At 35.6% G+C, this 18,782-nt stretch overlaps 1 protein-coding gene across 2 annotated transcripts; it reads left to right on the top strand.

Annotated features, from left to right (window-relative positions):
- Positions 1 to 750: 750 nt before the first annotated feature.
- Positions 751 to 18,470, top strand: LOC149811524 (ubiquitin carboxyl-terminal hydrolase 2-like). Of its 2 annotated transcripts, none has more exons than XM_089993813.1 (2): positions 751 to 4,193; positions 18,357 to 18,470. In XM_089993813.1, the coding sequence occupies exons 1-2, from the start codon at positions 1,297 to 1,299 to the stop codon at positions 18,427 to 18,429; spliced, it is 2,970 nt and encodes a 989-aa protein (XP_089849939.1). In that variant the 5' UTR covers positions 751 to 1,296; the 3' UTR covers positions 18,430 to 18,470. The 2 variants fall into 2 exon arrangements, with proteins under 2 accessions (XP_089849939.1, XP_089849938.1); XM_089993812.1 differs by lacking the exon at positions 18,357 to 18,470 and adding an exon at positions 11,119 to 11,617.
- Positions 18,471 to 18,782: the final 312 nt, after the last annotated feature.

Here is an 18,782-nt window from a genome sequence, read left to right as displayed (position 1 = left end):
TTGAATCCAACTCATATTATTGGATCTGGACTGAGCCTAGTTTGGATTCAGGACAAATAGGACCGGATATAGTCAAATGAGGTACACACACTAATCTGGTCTGGGTAAAAATCGGGTTCCCGTTTCAGAAAGGAAAACTTTTTTTTACCCATTTTCATTAAATCCAGTACCGAATAGACTCAATCAGATCCAGACTCAAATATCTATTATAAAACGAAGTCAGATCCAGAACCAAACTAGTTTTTACAGTATTCAGCTGCAGATTGGGTCAAGTACAACCCGATCCATTTCCAACCCTTTTTTCATCCCTAACTAGGAGTGTAACTGGGTCGGGTATACCCGAACAGACCCGATTTTAGTAGACCCATGGGTTAGGGGTCCAAAATATAGACCCATAACCAAAACGGGTCTAGCCGCAGGTATTATAAATGAAGACCTGAACTTGCTTGGATCAAACTTGAGTTTTATATCTGACCCAAATGGGATCCCGAGAGTCACCATGATCATTACCCTAAGAATGCGCTTTAGAAATCCCACAAACCTAGAAAAAAAAACATTTTTTAATTACGATTTTATCGCTGAATGATATTCTCTTCCTCCCTTGGGACTCCTTTCCCTCTCTAAAAAAACGTCCCCCCTCTTTCTACTGTACTCTCTCTCTCTCTCTCTCTCTCTCTCTCTTGTAAATCCTGTTGTTAAATCGACTGACGATATTCTTTGTACATTGGTCGGTGGTATATTTTTTGTTTTCCCGTCTTGTTGGGATATTTTATCACTAGGTAAGAAGCATCGTGAAAGCCTCTCTGTTTGGATTCTTTAAATTTTTCCCTACTTTCTATTGAAACATTCATCTGAGTTTTATTCATTATAGCTCAGTTTTTGCTTTTCTTTTGTTTTTTCTGGGGGATTTTGCTGGTGAGTTTGTCTTGGTAGTTTCTTGCGGTATTGATGGAAATTACTCATTGGGTGTCTTTTCATCTGCTAGTTATCGAATCACTCTGCCGTTCATTTGTTTTTACTTTGTGGGTATTGCTTATTTTTGGATGATTTGGTTGATGCTAGAATTCTGTGGTGTTCGATCTTAACATTGGAAAATGGTGGGGATATTTTGGCGGATTATTCCATGACTGGGTGTTTTGGTAGTGTTATAGGCGATTTTTTGAGTCATTAGATTGAAAATAAAATACTTATCAATCGAATCAAGTTGATGAAAGATGATTTGGGGATTGAAGGCATGAGGAGGGGAGCTTCACAACTTCATGTTCTGTGAGTTTTTGGTGTTTTGGTTGAAGGAAAATGGGAAAAAAGGTTAAGAAGAAGACGCGTCAAGCATCTTGGCATAAAGAGAAACGATCTCCGTTGCCTGGTGCTCCAAATAAAGTTGATGGTGCTAATAAGAAATTGGTGGTTGAAAGAGAAAAGGTTGGAATTGTGGAGAAGAAGTCGTGTAGACATGCCAATGAGGGTATCGACGTGGAGAAGGTTTCTGCTAGGATTAGAAAATGTGGGAGAGTACAATGCCAAGATTGTCGCACTGTGAGCGCAAGAAGAGACAGGAAAGGAAGGAACAAACAAGGTAGAGCTAAAGCAAGTGTTCAAGAGAGTGATGAATTAAATTGCATTTATATGTGCTTGCTTTGCGGTTATCTAGGTTGTGGACAATCTGCTGATCCCACAAGCAATGCAAGTCATGCATTCAGACATTGGCATTTAGCACGTCATCCCTATGCAGTTCGGTGTGATAATCCTGTTTCATGCTGGTGTTTTGAATGTGGCTTGTACATTACAGGCGATGTAAAGAAGGTGGCGGAGGAAGATACTGATGAACGTGGTGAAAACAATGGGACCTTGCCAGAGTTGTTGGGATTGATCAAGGAACATTCAACAAAGGATTGTCAGGTCGATGTTGAACAAGTATGGTTCAATAGCAATGCAAAACATGAAGATGAGCAACTGGAAATTGGTGAAAATTCAGTCTCAGAGGTGAACGAGGGTCAAATCGGAAATGGTTATGTGGTTAAAGGTTTGATTAATCTTGGGAATACATGTTTTTTCAATTCAGTTATGCAAAACTTGCTTGCGCTAGACACGTTGCGTGATCATTTTATGAATGCCAGCATGTCAAACATCGGACCACTCTCATTGGCTATGAAGAAACTATACCACGAAGCAAGCATCAATATGATTGACAAAGAGTGCAGGGAGTCTAATTATGGATCCCGCATTAGTGGGGCCATAAATCCCAAAAGCCTTTTTAACTGTATTTGCTCCAAGGCATCTCAATTCAGGGGATATCAGCAGCAAGACAGTCATGAATTGCTCCGCTACTTACTTGATGGGCTTAATGGTGAAGCATTGGTTATGAAAAAATCATGCAGTGGTAGTGAAGGGGAAGGTGAAGAGACTAAGAGTTTGGACTCTGCTGAGACTTTTGTGGATAGGATTTTCGGGGGGAAACTCTCTAGCACTGTGTGCTGTCTGGAGTGTGGGCACTCGTCAGTTGTGTATGAACCATTTTTAGACCTTTCACTGCCTGTTTCAACAAAAAGGTACCCCTCCAAAAAGGCACCAGCGGTTCCTCCCACAAAGAAAACATCCAGTAAGGTGGGAAATTTTAATAGAGGGCGAAGGAACCGAGAGAAGGTAACTGCAGTTGCAAACCCCAGACCTACAAATATAGCAGCAGATTTGGTTGATACCCATTTGCCACCCAGTGAGTTATCCTCTTCATTTTTTCCTTCTAGTGTGCCTATTTTAGAAGAAACTCCAGTTCAGGATGAGGATTTCTCATGGATGGATTATATAGGACCTGACATTGATTCAGATGAGTCCTCTTGTCATATAGATTTTGGTGTTTCAGAAGATCATGCAAAGAACTATGGTTGCTCTGCCACTTCTGTGGCTACTGAAGATGGTTGTGCACCTGCAAAGGAACTGTCTGCTCATAATTATGAAAATGGTTCAGTTCTTGAACGTGATTGTCAATTCAGCCAATCAAATGCCGCTGCCGGGCTTGCCCCTCAAATCGATAACAACTTACCTTGTCAATCTGAATGCCAAAGTGCATGCACAGATAGGTTGACTGAAGAGTGCACAAGCAACGGTTGTTGCCCTGGTAAGGAACAGTTGCTAGATTATGAGTCTTCTTGTGAGAGCAAAATTGTAGATGGGCTCCCTTTACTGGTCCAAGAGTCTGAAGTTTTGTTGCTTCCTTATAAGGAAGTTGATTCATCTCTCATGGAGATTACAGAAGCAACAAGTGATCCCACTAATTCTGGCTGTGAGGTGTATGATAATGTTCCACTGAAGGAAATAAATATAGGGACATCATCTGTAGTTGGCTACGAAGAGGAAGATGCTGATTTTGATGGGTTTGGTGACTTGTTTAATGAACCGGAGCCTGTTGAATCTGGACTGGCTAACAAGAGCCTTGAAGACACTGGGATGCAAGATTTATCGGATATGGAAACTATCTTATTGGCTGGAAACAGCAGTGAATCTAATCAAGAAGAGGTTGATGACACAAATTCTCCAGTATCCGTTGATGTTTGCTTGACTGATTTCTTTAAACCCGAGCTTCTTTCTGAAGAATATGCATGGAATTGTGAGAATTGTTCCAAGATTGTCAACTGCCAAAATCAGTTTGATGGCCAAGAACAACTTCTTGTATTGGACAGTGGGGTGTTGCTATCAGAATCACAGGAAGATGGAGATGATTTTAGAATAGAAAAATCTCATGCTGATATTGATCGGAGCTCGATTGGAGAACCAGAAGGCAATCCGTTGCAATGCAGTGATGTGGTGGTGGATCCAATATCCATTACCAAGACCCATGTTGCAGATGCATGTCAGCAGGCAGATCATGGTGAATCAACCAATTCATTTCATGAAAAATTATGTGGTTCAGAGCAGTTTTTTGACACCAGTCAGAATGTTGATCATTTTTCAAAAAAAAAACATCAGGTGCCAAGTAGGATACCTAAATCAAAAGGCAAAAAGGCAAATGTGACAGGTTGCAATACTGTTATGATGAAGAGAGATGCGACAAAAAGATTTCTCATCAACAAAGCTCCTGCAGTTCTAACAGTTCACCTGAAGAGGTTTAGTCAAGATGCCCGTGGTCGCTTGAGCAAATTGAGTGGCCATGTAAACTTTCAGGTGGCTCTTGATTTGAAGCCATATATGGATCCAAGGTATTGTTTGCTAGTCTTTTTTTCCCGAATGGCATGTCTGTTACTGTTCAAATTTTGATATATATATATATATATATATATATATATATATATATATATATATATATATATATATATATATATATAAAATCTTTCCTCATGAAGTCTATTTCTTTTATGAGTTACCTTGCTTGTTTTTTACATTGGCAGCACGTTATTGCTTTTCATGTTTTGTGAGGATTTTGTCATTTATGAGCTTAATCAAGATATGCATTTGTCTTGCTTTGGTTGCTGCAGCTTTAATGTTGCCAGGTTTCATTGGTTTAAATATTTACTTTGGAATTGTGTGAATTTCTGGTGGTTTCTAGCAGTTATCCTAGAATTATTGCCTCCCAAGTGAGGAGATTGGAACGTGTTTTCCTTTTCTTTACTAAGGAGCCTGTATTGATTCTAGACTGCATTGCAGGAACTTTCTGATGCCGACACATTCTGTTGCTCTGAACATGCAAATACAATAAACCTTTTTCCAATTGTTTCATTTTGTCAAGGATAGACATTTGCCCTTGTTGTACATTTAAATACATCTTTTTTCTTGGTGCATGTTGAAAGACATGTACATCTTCTGTGCCTTCCCTTTTAAATCTTATTTTATTCTTTGTACAACTTGGCTATGCAGCTAGAGTTCATCTCACTGTTTTGAATCTTTTGCTAGTTCAGGGTTGGAGCTGGAATTATTTCCATTAGGCTGCATAGGTTACCTTCCTGGAAGTTTCAAATAAAGGAATTTGAAATATGTACAGGCGACATGGAAGTACTCTTGATTGTTTCACAGCCTAACAAGTTCCATCCAACTTTCTACATGTTTTGTGTGTGCTGATTTGGTATTTCTGAAAAAGTCATGCCACTTTGTTTCCCTATTATATCATTGGTGCAATATGTATATATACATATGTGTGTGTGTAATCCTTGTGTTTGGAGACATTTGTTGGTTTATTAGGGCACTGTTGGATTTTGTAACTTACGGGCTACTCAGGTGCAATCTTATGAACCATTGTGTGTGTGTACTCATGAGAATAATCATTGAAAACAGTGATTTCCATATTAGTTTATCCTTTTGGAAGTGTAAAAACAAATGGATATAGACATTTCAAAATGCTGAGCTCAAATCATGTTAGGTAATACACAAAGAATGATAAGTACACCTTGTCAGTCTGATCCATAGCTACCAGGAAGCAAAATGGATAAGGGAAGCGATGTGTGAAGCGGAAGCGGAGAAGTGAGTTTTAAAAAGTAGTATGAAGCGTGAAGCGGATTCGTTTTGAAAGCCATTGTGGAAGCGTATGAGAAGTGAAAAAAGGAAACGAGGGGTAAACGAGTGGGAAGCAAAAAAATAATAATAATAACATGAGAGATAGAGAGAGGAACAAAGATTTGCATATGGTTTTTATTGATTTGGAGAAGGCTTACGATAGAGTACCTAGGGACGTTCTCTGGTGGACAATGATGAAGAAAGGTGTTTCTCTCAAGTACATTAGTATAATTAAAGATATGTATGAAGGAGTAGTAACCAATGTCTGCACTTGTGGAGGGGTGACAACCAATTTTTCTATAACGGTTGGGTTACATCAAGGATCTGCTTTAAGCCCTTTCCTGTTTGCTATAGTGATGGATGAGCTTACGAGATCAATTCAAGAAAATGTGCCGTGGTGTATGTTGTTTGCTGATGATATTGTTTTGATTGATGAGTCTAGAGCTGAGGTTAATGCTAAGTTAGAATTATGGAGACAGACATTGGAAGCAAGAGGTTTTAAGTTGAGTAAGAGTAAGACAGAATACATGGAATGTCGATTTAGTAAGCAACAAAATAGAGATGGGAGTGTAGTGAAGCTTGATGAGCAAGAAATACCGGTGGATGATTCTTTCAAATATTTGGGATCTATCATTCAAAAGTATGGAGAAATTGATGGAGATGTAAATCATAGGATAAAGGTTGGGTGGATGAAATGGAAGAGTGCAACTGGAGTGTTGTGCGATCGTAGAATGCCATTGCGGTTGAAGGGAAAGTTTTATAGGACGACTATTAGGCCCGCTTTACTATATGGTACGGAATGTTGGGCTGCCAAGAGACATCATATTCAAAAAATGAGTGTAGCTGAGATGCGTATGCTGAGATGGATGTGTGGAAATACAATAAAAGATAAGATTCAGAACGAGGAGATACGTAAGAAGGTAGGCGTTGCACCCATTGAAAATAAGATGAGAGAGAATCGTTTACGGTGGTTTGGACATATTCGACGAAGGCTTAATGATGCTCCAGTTAGAAGGATGGAGAAATGGGAAAATATATTAGTTAAAAGAGGTAGGGGTAGGCCTAGGAAGACATGGATGGAGGTGATAGGAAAGGATATGAATGCTTTGAACCTCACTGAGGACATGGCATTGGATAGAAATGAATGGAGGAGAAGGATTCATGTGGAAGACCTAGAATGATTTTCTTTGTTGGTTCATATCGCCGACCCCAATTGTTTTGGGATGAAGGCGTAGTTGTTGTTGTTGTAATAACATGAAAAACACAAAAAACAAGGAGGAAGAAAAGGGAAAACAAGGGGAAAGTGAGTGGGAAGCAAAAGGGAAACAAAATTGAAGCGATTTGAGAAATGAGTGAAAAGCGTGTTTCTTTCCCCATTTGAGGGAAGCGTGGTGCTTCCCACTTTGGAAGCACACTTCTGGGGAAGTGCACTTCCCCCTTTAAGGAGGTGCTTCCGGTAACTATGGTCTGATCAACTTTTCAGCAACAAGATTTGATGATATGTGCAAATTATGAAATAATTCCTCTGTGGCATGCCTAAACATCTCTCTCTCTCTCTCTCTAAAACACACTCAATTGGATCATTGAGTTTAATTTCATCTTTCTTGTCATTTAGTCATGTTATTGCCTTTAATCTAAAATCTTGAGTCTTTAGTCTTTATAATTGGCTGAAGTTGGTTGACCAATGTTATCCCTTAACATGCCCGAAGTTTGCATCATGGTCTGATATGGTCTGATGAGGACGAAACCTTGTCTTCAGTTGTGGTGTCTAATTTTGTTGCGATGAATATGTCCATTCTAGCAGAGGTTTGAAACCTAAATATATTCAGATATGGATTCAATATCAATTAGTTTTAATCTATTATATAATGTTCATTTGTAAAATCTTTGTTTTGGATTTCTATTTTTCCAGATCTGGCATTATTGTAACAAATTTAGATCTATATTGAACTTAATTTTTCAAATCAAGCTTAGTTTCAAAATTGGACTTGAATCCATTATTCTAAAAGTTGATTTTACATTTAGACTAATCATGATACTACTTGAATCAACAACATGCTAATGATTATCCTTTATCTGTCATTGTTATTTAATATTTGCTATCAATAGGACAATCACTAATTTGATATTATCATGAAAATATCGCTATATTCTCGTGATAATATCACAATATTATAAATTATTGTTACTGTTGTTATTTATTTTCTACATCCTAAATGTGTTTTTCTTCTTTATTTTGATTTTTTTACTGATTTCTTTTATTATATATGTATTTTATTATCTAAACATGATATTTTTGTTATATTTATATATATTTTATTTTTTTTAAGCCCTGAGATTTTCCCGAAATTTATCACAAAACCTATAATATCGCGAGAAATAGCCTCTCGCTGAGATATAGCCAATACCGATATTTGTGACTATGATACATATATATATATTATTTATTTATTTATAATGTAGCCATGTCCTTCCAATCCATTCATTTGAGAACCTCCTCTATTACAGTTGGCTTCTTTTTAACCCATTCATGTAGGATGCTGATCAGATCCAAGATTTGTTTTAAGTGATTACCTTTAAAATCAGGTAACTCTTGGTAGAAGGCACACCTGATCCAACAATCTTGACATGTGATAAAGATTGAAAGTAATTTGATTTAACTTGGACTGGTCCTACTTTTTTTTTCCTTTTTAAGTCTGACCCAAGAAAATAGATTATTTTAATGATATTAATGAATTTTGAAATTCCTTAAGAGTTGTAGGAATTTGTTGACTCTACATTATTTGGTGCCTTAAATGATTAATTTTGATTGTCCCAAAGAATGCTAGCTTCATTGCATATAGTTGACAAAATTAATCCCAAAGTTTACCATTGGATTCATTTATATCTCAAATTATTTAAGAACATGACTTATGTAGGTTAGAGCCAGGTGTATGCAAGGAATTTTCTTTAACTGTTTGATTTTTTCAGTTTGAGGTCTTATATTCCTGTTTACCTCTTTAAATATGGGATAACTTGTCGTGCAAGTGGGCCTATATTTTCATCACCCAACCAGAGCCATTTTTAGTCATTTTGAGTTATGTTGGACAGCCATGTATTGTTCTCCCTTGTATATTTATGATTAAAATGGATGGACAGGTTTTTCCCCCCCACTTTCATTTTGTTACTAAGAGAAACCAGAATTATTCCCCATATGTTCGTTTTATCAAGAGAAGCAAGAAGTCTAGTGGTGATGGAAGGGAATGGTGGGCGTAATCCTACCTTCCCTGATAAGTTGTCTTTGGCCCTTCTGAAAGAAGGGGTATCTCTTGCCCTTCCAATTGTCATAGAACTCAACGATGGGAGAAGTATCCTCCTTTCAACTAACATGGAGGAAAAGAAAGGTGAAAAAGTAAAAGATAAAGTTTTCTTTTTGTTTATGGTTTGCCATAAATGTCCTGGCATGCTAGGCATTATCCAGTAAAATGGGAAGCAAATTGTAAGCTTGGATTTTTCTGTTGCTAAGAAAACATTGTCTTCTGGTGAAACACTGGCTTAATGTTATTTAGTTTAAAATTCATTTGGTTAGTGTTCAAATGTATGATTAATTGATTAGGGCAAAAAGGATAGGCACTCTATTTACTTTCACACTGTATTTCCATATTTTAGCAGCCAGATTCTTCCATTGAGTTTGCACTCCCACTCTGAATTCATGCTGTCAACTAGAAGGAAGTTCACTCCATACATGCTCCCATGAATTTTGTGCTTGCAACTTACATGACAAGTACTTAGTTTTTTGTAATATACGGATGTGATGATCTTAACAAATCAAACAAAATAATACACGAACATATGCATAATAATTTAGTATATAATGTCGATTAGCTTTGATATTTGTGGATGGTATGTGCATGTGCCTATGCGTGCACATATGTATAGGTTTGTGTAATGTAACCTTTTTTTTGGCCTAGTGCTCCTTACTACCGTACTCTTAATTGTCAAAACCGCCTGGGCCAGACACAAGGTTACTGCTTAGGCAGCAGGGACATGGTTTTTTTTTTCCCTCTTCTTCTTCCTTTCTTTCTTTTTCTTCTTCCTCCTTCTCCAACCCTTTTTTTTCCCTCTTTTTCTTCTTATTCCTTCTTTTTTTCCTTCTTCTTTCCCTTTTCTTTATTTTTTTACTTCTTTCTTCTTCCTCCAACTTCCCAACTCTTTTTCTTCTTCTTCTTCATTTTTCTCCCTATTTTCCATTCTTTTTCTTCCTTTTCTTCTTTTGTTTTATTTCTGTTCTTCACATATATGTCTTTGATTTTCACAGATAAATAAATAAATAAATATATAAAAATGTATATGTGTGTGTGGTGTATATATATATATATAGTTTTATGTTCAATGATATACAATTTTACGATTTTTGCGATATGTTACAGTGAATTATGTATGTGTACTTCATTCTTAGTCACAATCATATGTTTGTTACTAAATTTAACTTTTTATTGTATATTATGCTTTTTGTTGATGTTTCATTTTTTGGGTTTACCTAGACCGACTAGTCCCGCTTAAGCCCCGACTAGTCTTTTTAGGGTCCTATCGCCTAGGCCCCGACTTGCGCTTTTGACAACTATGATTGTATTCTGCATATACCATCTCTAATAGGCATATCCATATAACCATATATATGCATCCCAGGCCTGGGGTTAGGCTTGTCAATGGATTGAAGAGCCAACCCAGCCCAACCAACAATCTGCTCTAGGACATGGGCAGATATCTGGGTATGATTTTGTTTTTTTTTCTTTTTCCCCTTATAACAAAGAATTCAGACATGTGGTTTGGATTTGGATTTGATCAATTTGATCTCTATCAGTCAATTTTTTCTATATATAGGATGTGGACCTTATTGGTTCTGGTGTCACCATGTCCGGTCTGAATGTGGATCCTGATTATTGTACCCTATCACTGAGTCCAATCAAGCCTATGTTGGGTTCAAGCCATGTCCAACCTGTTGACAACCCTTCTCGGATGCACTGGAGTTTGCTTAACATGTGAACATTGTTGGATGTCAGTCTTTCAAGTCTTGTCACATGTGGAGCAGTGAGGATGCTTCATGTGGAGTTCTTGATTCACCAGCATATCATTTGACTACTACAAGTGTGAAGGAGATAAATATATAAATATAGTTTTTCAAATAGTTTATCCTGTTTACTGAAATACCTTCCATTAAATTGTTCGGAGGTATATAGAAATATATCTTGCTTTATCCACTAAAACTTGAGGCGGAGTTTTCAAACTTTCTTGGTTCATGTCTGTTGCTAACTTTCTGCTTCTGTTCTTAGAAACCCGTTGGTGGAGTAGTTGCTAGTCTAAATTTGTAATCAATATGTGGATAACTGGCTCGGTCTTGCTTTTATGATGTCCTGTCCAAGTTAGTTCTGTAATATGCTTGCTCTGCTGTTTTTTCATATTCAGCTTACCTAATAAGTCCAGCTTGGCTTCTGTAAACTGATTCTCTTAGAATTTAGTACCAATTGCACCAATAACAGTATATTCTTATTAAACACCAGTTAATTAGCTTTTCAAGTATTTAATTGTAATGTGTTATCTAATTTATTCATCTTCCACAATGGCAATTAATTTGATAAGCGAGAAATTTGACACCAGATGTACAGATAAAAGCAACTGCATGTACCATCTGGTGGGGGTGGTGGAGCATTCTGGGACAATGAGGGGTGGCCATTATGTTGCTTATGTGAGGGGTCAGGAGAACAGAGGCTCCTCTAGGGTTGCAGAAGATGGGCATTCTGTTGGTTTTTGGTATTATGTAAGCGATAATTATGTTCGTGAAGTGTCTTTGAGAGAAGTGCTTCAGAGTGAAGCATACATTTTGTTCTATGAAAGGCATGAAAAGTAGCTGGTTCTGCAGCTATCATCTATCCACGATCAGGTAACTAGCAATTCTTTGTATCATGCTGCAAGTTGGTCGCAGAAACTGATGTGTTCAAGTTCGTGATGAGGATCCGCAATACAATTTTTGGCCCATAAAATCAGCAGCAGAGATAATGAGGATTGAATATCTATATCTATATCTATATATATATAGCAATGTAGAACTTAAAAATGTTTTTTTTTTGTTCAATAGCTCCCATTCCCATGGGAATATACATATATAACATGCTTAGCATGCCAATTTTTCCTATACGAATCATTGGGTTATCTGTTTTTTGTCTCCCTATTCTTTCTCATCTTAAAATACCTTGGGTGATGTCATGGTAATCCATAATATGAGTCTTTAATTAATCATTCACTCTTTCACATGTTCATTTTGGTGCATGGAGTGCTTAATTGGTTGAATTAGACAATAAGATTGAGGTTCTAGTCCATACGATTTTCTCAGCATGAGAAATTCTCGTGACAAATTGTTGTTTAAATCAGAAAATATGGAAAAAATCTCGGTATATCTAATGTTAAAAACTTGGAAGATTATTCAAAAAGAATACATTAAGATCGCCACAGAAATTGATATATTATAAACAGGTAATAAATTGAATTGATCTTGACCAGGTAAGATATTTTACATTTTGTGAAATTGATGCTGATATTTGTTACTGTGGTTGTCTTTACTATTTTCTGCATTTTTTCCCATTTCTGTGTATTGTTATCATATGGGGTTAAGCCTCTGGCTGGGATGATGAAAATTCCAAGTTGGATAATAAGCTTAATGAGGTCATGCTATATTAAATACCCAATCATTTCAAAATCATTCAAATATATCTGTGTGTGATTTGTCATCATCTATGTCCATGTACCTATAAGGGATGCAAACAGTTTTGGATCGGGCACAGCTAAATCCATGAAGATTCAGATAGGAATCGGATCCAGAACAGCCAAAAATTGCAAAAACTCCATCCTGGATGACTCATTTGCATCCCTAGTAGCTATGTCACATGGAAGAGAATGAGCCTCGCCATTATTGTGTAGTTTTTTATCTAGATAGTGTACAAGGGGACCAGGATGAAACGTGAAGTATCCTTGTGACATTTATTATTATTATTATTATTATTATTAACCACCACTATGGTTTGGATGTCTAATTATAGGTCAAGAGGTGTCATGTTGACTGTGGACCTGAATCCCTCTCAACCCTTAGAGATAGTTTCTCATTTGGCTTGCAACAAAAGATGCACGCCCAAGGGATCAAACTCTCGGCCTCCTTCAACTTGAAAGCCTTGAGCTCACTTACCTAACGAGGCTCTCTGTAATATAGGTTCTCATGCTAGTCCCACATAGTAAAGATCTCCCATCCCAGGACCAGACATCTATGCATCTTTTTACAATCATACCTTTTCTCTATTGCTTCCCTTCTTATCCTTCCATTGTACTATGCTTAGTTGGAGCAATATGTTAAATCATGTATAGCATGCATATCTTTATATGGCAATATAACGTGGTGCCAATAAAGGCATAATATTTTTATTTAATGTAAATGATGGTACAATTCTTATAAAATTGTGTGATTTCAAAAATGCCTCACAATTTGCCAAAATCCTCATGCTCAAAATTTTAATTTCAAACTTTTTTAGAACATTTTTACCTTTCACACAAGATAACCTACTAATGTTTGCGCAATTGATATGTACACCATATGAAGCTTTCAACATCTCAATAACAAGAAGATTCACATAAACATTTTGCGGACCCGATGAAATTTGCATAAAAAATCTTCGAACCTTGTTAACTTTAATCCCAATAAAAGAGATTCACGCATCAAATGTGTGCATCTTCTGAGGATCACAATCTGCGAACCTTTTAGAATATAAAAGTTCTATCTCGGTCGATTCGCTCCATACATTTGTGGTCATCCTTACATTCACGCAAACATCATGAAAACTTTCTTTAATTAAAAACTTGCTTAAATTCAAGACGTATGTACTCTACATTAGCAAATATATGTTGTGAATATCCTTACCTTTACATGTTTACGGATTGATTGCATGTTTTCGTCACATATTTGCGAACGTCACAATCTTCACGCATATACCATGCAAACCTCTTTTAACTAAAAACTCGCAAAAAGTCTTCATGTATGTTTGCAAAAGTCAAACATTCACAAACGTTATATATGAGACTCATGTGAATGCAAAACAAATATAATTAAGATGAAAATATCCTTACCTCTGCATGTGAATGTCCTTTACACATTTGTGAATGTACTTGTTGTCGTTTGCTAGAAGACTCACAAACATTCTCAGAACTTTTGACCTTAGTTGTAGACATTTTGAACATTTGCATATTCAACATGAGATTCACAAATATTCTTATGACGATTCTGTGAATCTCTTCATCCTCATGCATAATGTTTGCGAACATTTGTACGAGCATTAAATGTGATGCTTTGTATGTATCAAAGCTTTGTTTCACATATGAAAACCATTTTTGCATAAAATTAGGGTTCTTAGCAAGGATCTTGTGGTCCCCAACAAGTTTTCCAATGAGGTGCCATTTTTTTGGAATTGTATGTGGCTGCACATCAAACAAGTTTTTTAGCGTTCGATACATCATCAACGACGAGATATTTTGGTAAGCACAAGCTTCGCTTCCTGTAACAATTGAATACATTATTTTTTTAAACAATAACATGAATAAGTTATTTTGTGAAACAATGGTATGGTTTTCAAGTTATTTTTACATATTCAATAGCCTATTTCATTTTTTTGTTTAATTCAATTTTATACGAGTTTCTGTTACCTGTGTTTTTTTAACGTTGAAGAGTTTTGGAAGACAATATTGATTTGACAAACTAAAATGTAAATTAAAAATTTCCCTGACACAAAAATGTTAAACTAACTGTTATAAACATTGATGGGATTTTTCTTCAACTCGACACAAATTTTTTTTTGTGTGGAACGTATTGTTTTGAGTTTCTAACATTCATGAATTGATTTTTATTTTTTTTCCTATGCATTAGGATGGATTTCACTTGTGCATATAATATTGCTAAAGTTGTTTTCAAAAATATTCTTATGACTGGTTGTGCAATAATTTTAACATAATTTTCTCTAAAAATAAAGAAATTCTTATTGAAAACACAATGTTTTTTATTGTTTTTTGTTCATTTGAAGTTAATTTGATGTGCTTACTGGTAGTCTTATGAGATCCTAGGAGTACTTTGCCACTTGAACAACTTGACTATCATTTTGACTTAACTTTTATCATTTTGAGCTATGGTTAGTCTACATACACCTTTTATCATTTTGAGTTCGTAACTGAACTTTGATTAAGGACATGGTTCTCAAGTTATTTTTACATATTCAATAATATTTTTTATTTTATTTATTTTAATTCAATTTCATATGAGTTTTTGTTATTCTCTTTTCTATGCCTCTATCCTCGAATTTGGTTGTTTATTTTGTGTTATAAAGATGACTGAAGAATAATGACATGATTTTTAAGATATTTTTACATTTTCAATATCCTATTTTATTTTTATTTTGTAATTTGATTTCATATGAGTCTCTTTTGCCTGCCTTTGTTTACCTATATCCTCGAATTTGGTGGTGTAGGAGATTGTTTATTCTTTATTATAAAGATAATGAGTAAAGAAACTGTTATGGAGACACCAACACCTACTTAAGAACTAGAGAAATAGGTATGATATGTACATGCTACAAAAAGATCATTTGGATTTTTTTTCTCTACCATAAACCTTGTGTAATATACTAAAGTTGCTCTCTCTTTAATTTTTTTTAGAAACAGTTCCCACTAGCTGATCCTGCGTATTGTGAAAAATAAATATAATGTATGACATTTGTGTTGTGAATGCTTCATTCTAATCACCAAAATGAATCAATTTTGATGTTATATTTAATTATTGATGTGTGATAACTAATTTCATGCAAATTCTTGTTAATGTGTATAGTTGTAATTGGTCTACTAAAATGAATCAATTTTAGTGTTATATTGAATGATTAATGTGTGATATATGATTGATTTCATACAAATTCTATTATCATTGTAGGTTCCACAACCATAAATAGCAGATGATCCACATTGCTTGTCACATCATTTTTATTGGTTTCAAGCACACAAGTGGTTCTTAATGCTTTCGAATGATGCAAAGGAACGACTGGATCAAATGCACTTATAACGATTCTTGGAGGTTGCATGTACTATTAGTCATAGTCTTATAGATTCCATGGTATAGTTTTAGAATCCCGCAATAAACACATTTCAGTTCTCCAGTTTTGAGTTGATCATCACCTTGAAAGACATGACACACATCACATGATTAAATTGTTATGAGGAGCCAGTAAATGCACCTCGATTTGAAAATTTCAAGTACGAATGCAAACTTTTATTGAGAGCAATCGGGGATGAATTCAAAGGTGATAGGTTGAAGTTGTCATGATTGATTAGGACATAACAAATCTAGATGATTGAAGGGGAAGATACCCCGTGTGGGAGGAAAGGCCGATCATAAGCTAGAGAGGGAGTCAAGGGCATTCTCGTTCTTTTTTTTTTTGCACATGTATGTTCATCGACACTGGTAGAAAGATCGTTCATGCATCCTATGTGCAACTCATGTATGACCTGGATTGTGTCAATGAAACACCTATATGCAAGTCTAAGTCAAGTGAAGCAGGGAAGAAAAAACTTCGCTGAGGTGGCAGAGAGTGTGAAGAAAAGAGAAGATATATATCGAGCAAATAAATAGGCCAATGCTGAGGTAGAGAGTGAGTTTGTCGGTGGTGAGAGGGCAGATGAGGAACCTCAGTGAAAAGAGGAAGCGAAGGCTGAGGTGGAGAGTGAGAGTGTGGTTGGTGAGAGGGCAGAGGAGGATCCTAGCAAGGGAAGGAGGTTGAGGTGGAGAATGTTAGTGAGAAAATGGCGAAGAAACGGGATGGGGAAGATCATCCCATAGAGGAGAAAGTGCATGCTCCCACAAAAAGGTCGTAATGGTTCATAAGGTCCAGTGCTCGTGGATAAGTATTTTCTAAATTTGTTGATGTGTATGCAATAGTGACACATGATTATAAGATGTTTGCGATCAATTTTAATATTATATTCAATGATTGAATTATGATATGCGAGTATGTGTGAAGCATGTTCGTAAGATAACTAGTTTAAATATTTTAATTCATGACCATGTATTTAATTATTGATGTGTAGACCTTAAAAACTATATTTAATAGATATTTATATTCAATTATCTAGACATAGGTTTTTGGTTTCATGCTAGATTGTAGACCTTTATTAACCTTTATTCAATTATCTATATATGCTAGATTGTAGACCTTTATTTATAGGTTTTTAATTATGAATTTTGATTTTATTATACAACTGAAATAATTTTTATTATGTTAGAATACTAACATTATCTACTTTAATCATTCTTTTAATTGAGAAATATAAAATCATCATTTTGATAATTAGAATTGTACAAAAAATTATGATTCTTAAGAAAATTTTATTTTTCATGGCAATTTTTAGCTCACTATCTGAAAAATAAATATAATATGTGGCATGTGTGTTGTGAATGCTTCATTTTAATCTTCAAAATGAATCAATTTTGATGTTATATTTAATGATTGATGTGTGATGACTAATTCCATGCAAATTCTTGTTAATGTGTACAATTGTAATTAGTCTACTAAAATGAATCAATTTTAGTATTATATTCAATGATTAATGTGTGATATGTGACTGATTTCATGCAAATTTTATTATCATTGCAGGTTCCACAACCACAAATAGCAGAGGATTCACATTGTTTGTCACATCGGTTCTATTGGTTTCAAGCACACAAGTGGTTCTTAATGCTTTGGAATGATGCCAAGGGTCAACTGGATCAAATGCACTTGTAACAATTCTTGGAGGTTGCACCATGTACTATTAGTCATAGTCTCATAGATTCCATGGTACAGTTTTAGAATCCCGCAATAAACACGTTTCAGTTCTCCAGTTTTGAGTTGACCATTACCTTGAAAGACATGGCACACATCACATTATTTAATTGTTATGAGGAGCCAATAAATGCACCTCAATTTGGAAATTTCATGTACGAATGCAAACTTTTATTGAGAGCAATCGAGGATGAATTCAAAGGTGATAGGCTGAAGTTGTCATGATTGATTAGGACATAACAAAGCTAGATGATTGAAGGGGAAGATACCCCGTGTGAGTGTAAAGGCCGATCATAAGCTAGAGAGAGTCGAGGGCATTCTTGTTCTATTTTTTTGGTACATGTATGTTCATCGACTCTGGTAGAAAGATGGTTCGTGCATCCTATGTGCAACTCATGTATGACTTGGATTATTTCAATGAAACACCTATATACAAGTCTAAGTCAAGTGAAGCAGGGAAGAAAAAACTTCGCTGATATGTTGGTTTTGTTGGATGTATGAAAATTGATTCATTGATTTGATTTGATTTATATAAAAACATGAATTTGTAGTATTTGATGTACTAATTCTTGTATTAATCTTTGTAGGTTTGGATACAAGAGCACGTATCCATTGAAAACTCTCCTTAGACGTGACCCAGTGCATGGGTTTCTATGTATGGCTATGTGGAGCAGGTCACGTAAAGGATAAAATGAAGAGGAAGAGGATGAAAGAGGGAAGGGTCATCCCGTAAGAAGAGCCATTTGGAGTGCAGAGTTGCATGTGCTAACTGAAGCACATGTAAGTATACGTGAAGCAAGTGGTTCTAGATTTTATAAATAGTATAATATTCTTATTTATTAATGTAAGTCTAAGTCAAATGAAGCTGAAAAGAAAAAACTTCGCTGACATGCTGGTTTTGTTGGATATATAAAAATTAATTCATTAATTTGATTTGATTTATATAAAAACACGAATTTGTAATACTTGATATATTGATTCTTGTATTAATCCTTTCAGGTTTGGATATAAAAGCACATATCTATTGAAAGACTCCTTAGATGGGACCTCGTGCATGGGTTTCTACGTATGACTATGTGGAACAGGTCAAGTAAGGGACATAATGAAGAGGAAGAAAATGAAAGAGGGAAGTGTCATCCCATAGGAAGGGTCTTTTGGAGTGCAGAGTTTTGTGTTCATGTTAACCGAAGCACATGTAAGTATACGTGAAGCAAGTGGTTCTAATGCAATATACTTATTTATTAAAAAGTAAAACTTTATGTAGGAAATGTGGTGCCCCTACAGAGAAGATGAAGATGATATGGATGTGGTTGTCCATGACATAGAGCTCGCAAAAAAAAACATTTGGTTGCACAACATGAGTGAAAATGAATGCCAAATGGCGAACTGTGCAAGCATAAACGTTCCAGCATGTTTGAAGAATCG

Source organism: Nuphar pumila, chromosome 17 (assembly GCF_984573655.1).
Source record: "Nuphar pumila chromosome 17, dmNupPumi1.hap1.1, whole genome shotgun sequence".
Taxonomy (NCBI): Eukaryota; Viridiplantae; Streptophyta; class Magnoliopsida; order Nymphaeales; family Nymphaeaceae; genus Nuphar; species Nuphar pumila.
Note: the sequence above shows the minus strand (reverse complement) of the source record. Positions and strands in the feature narration are given on the sequence as shown.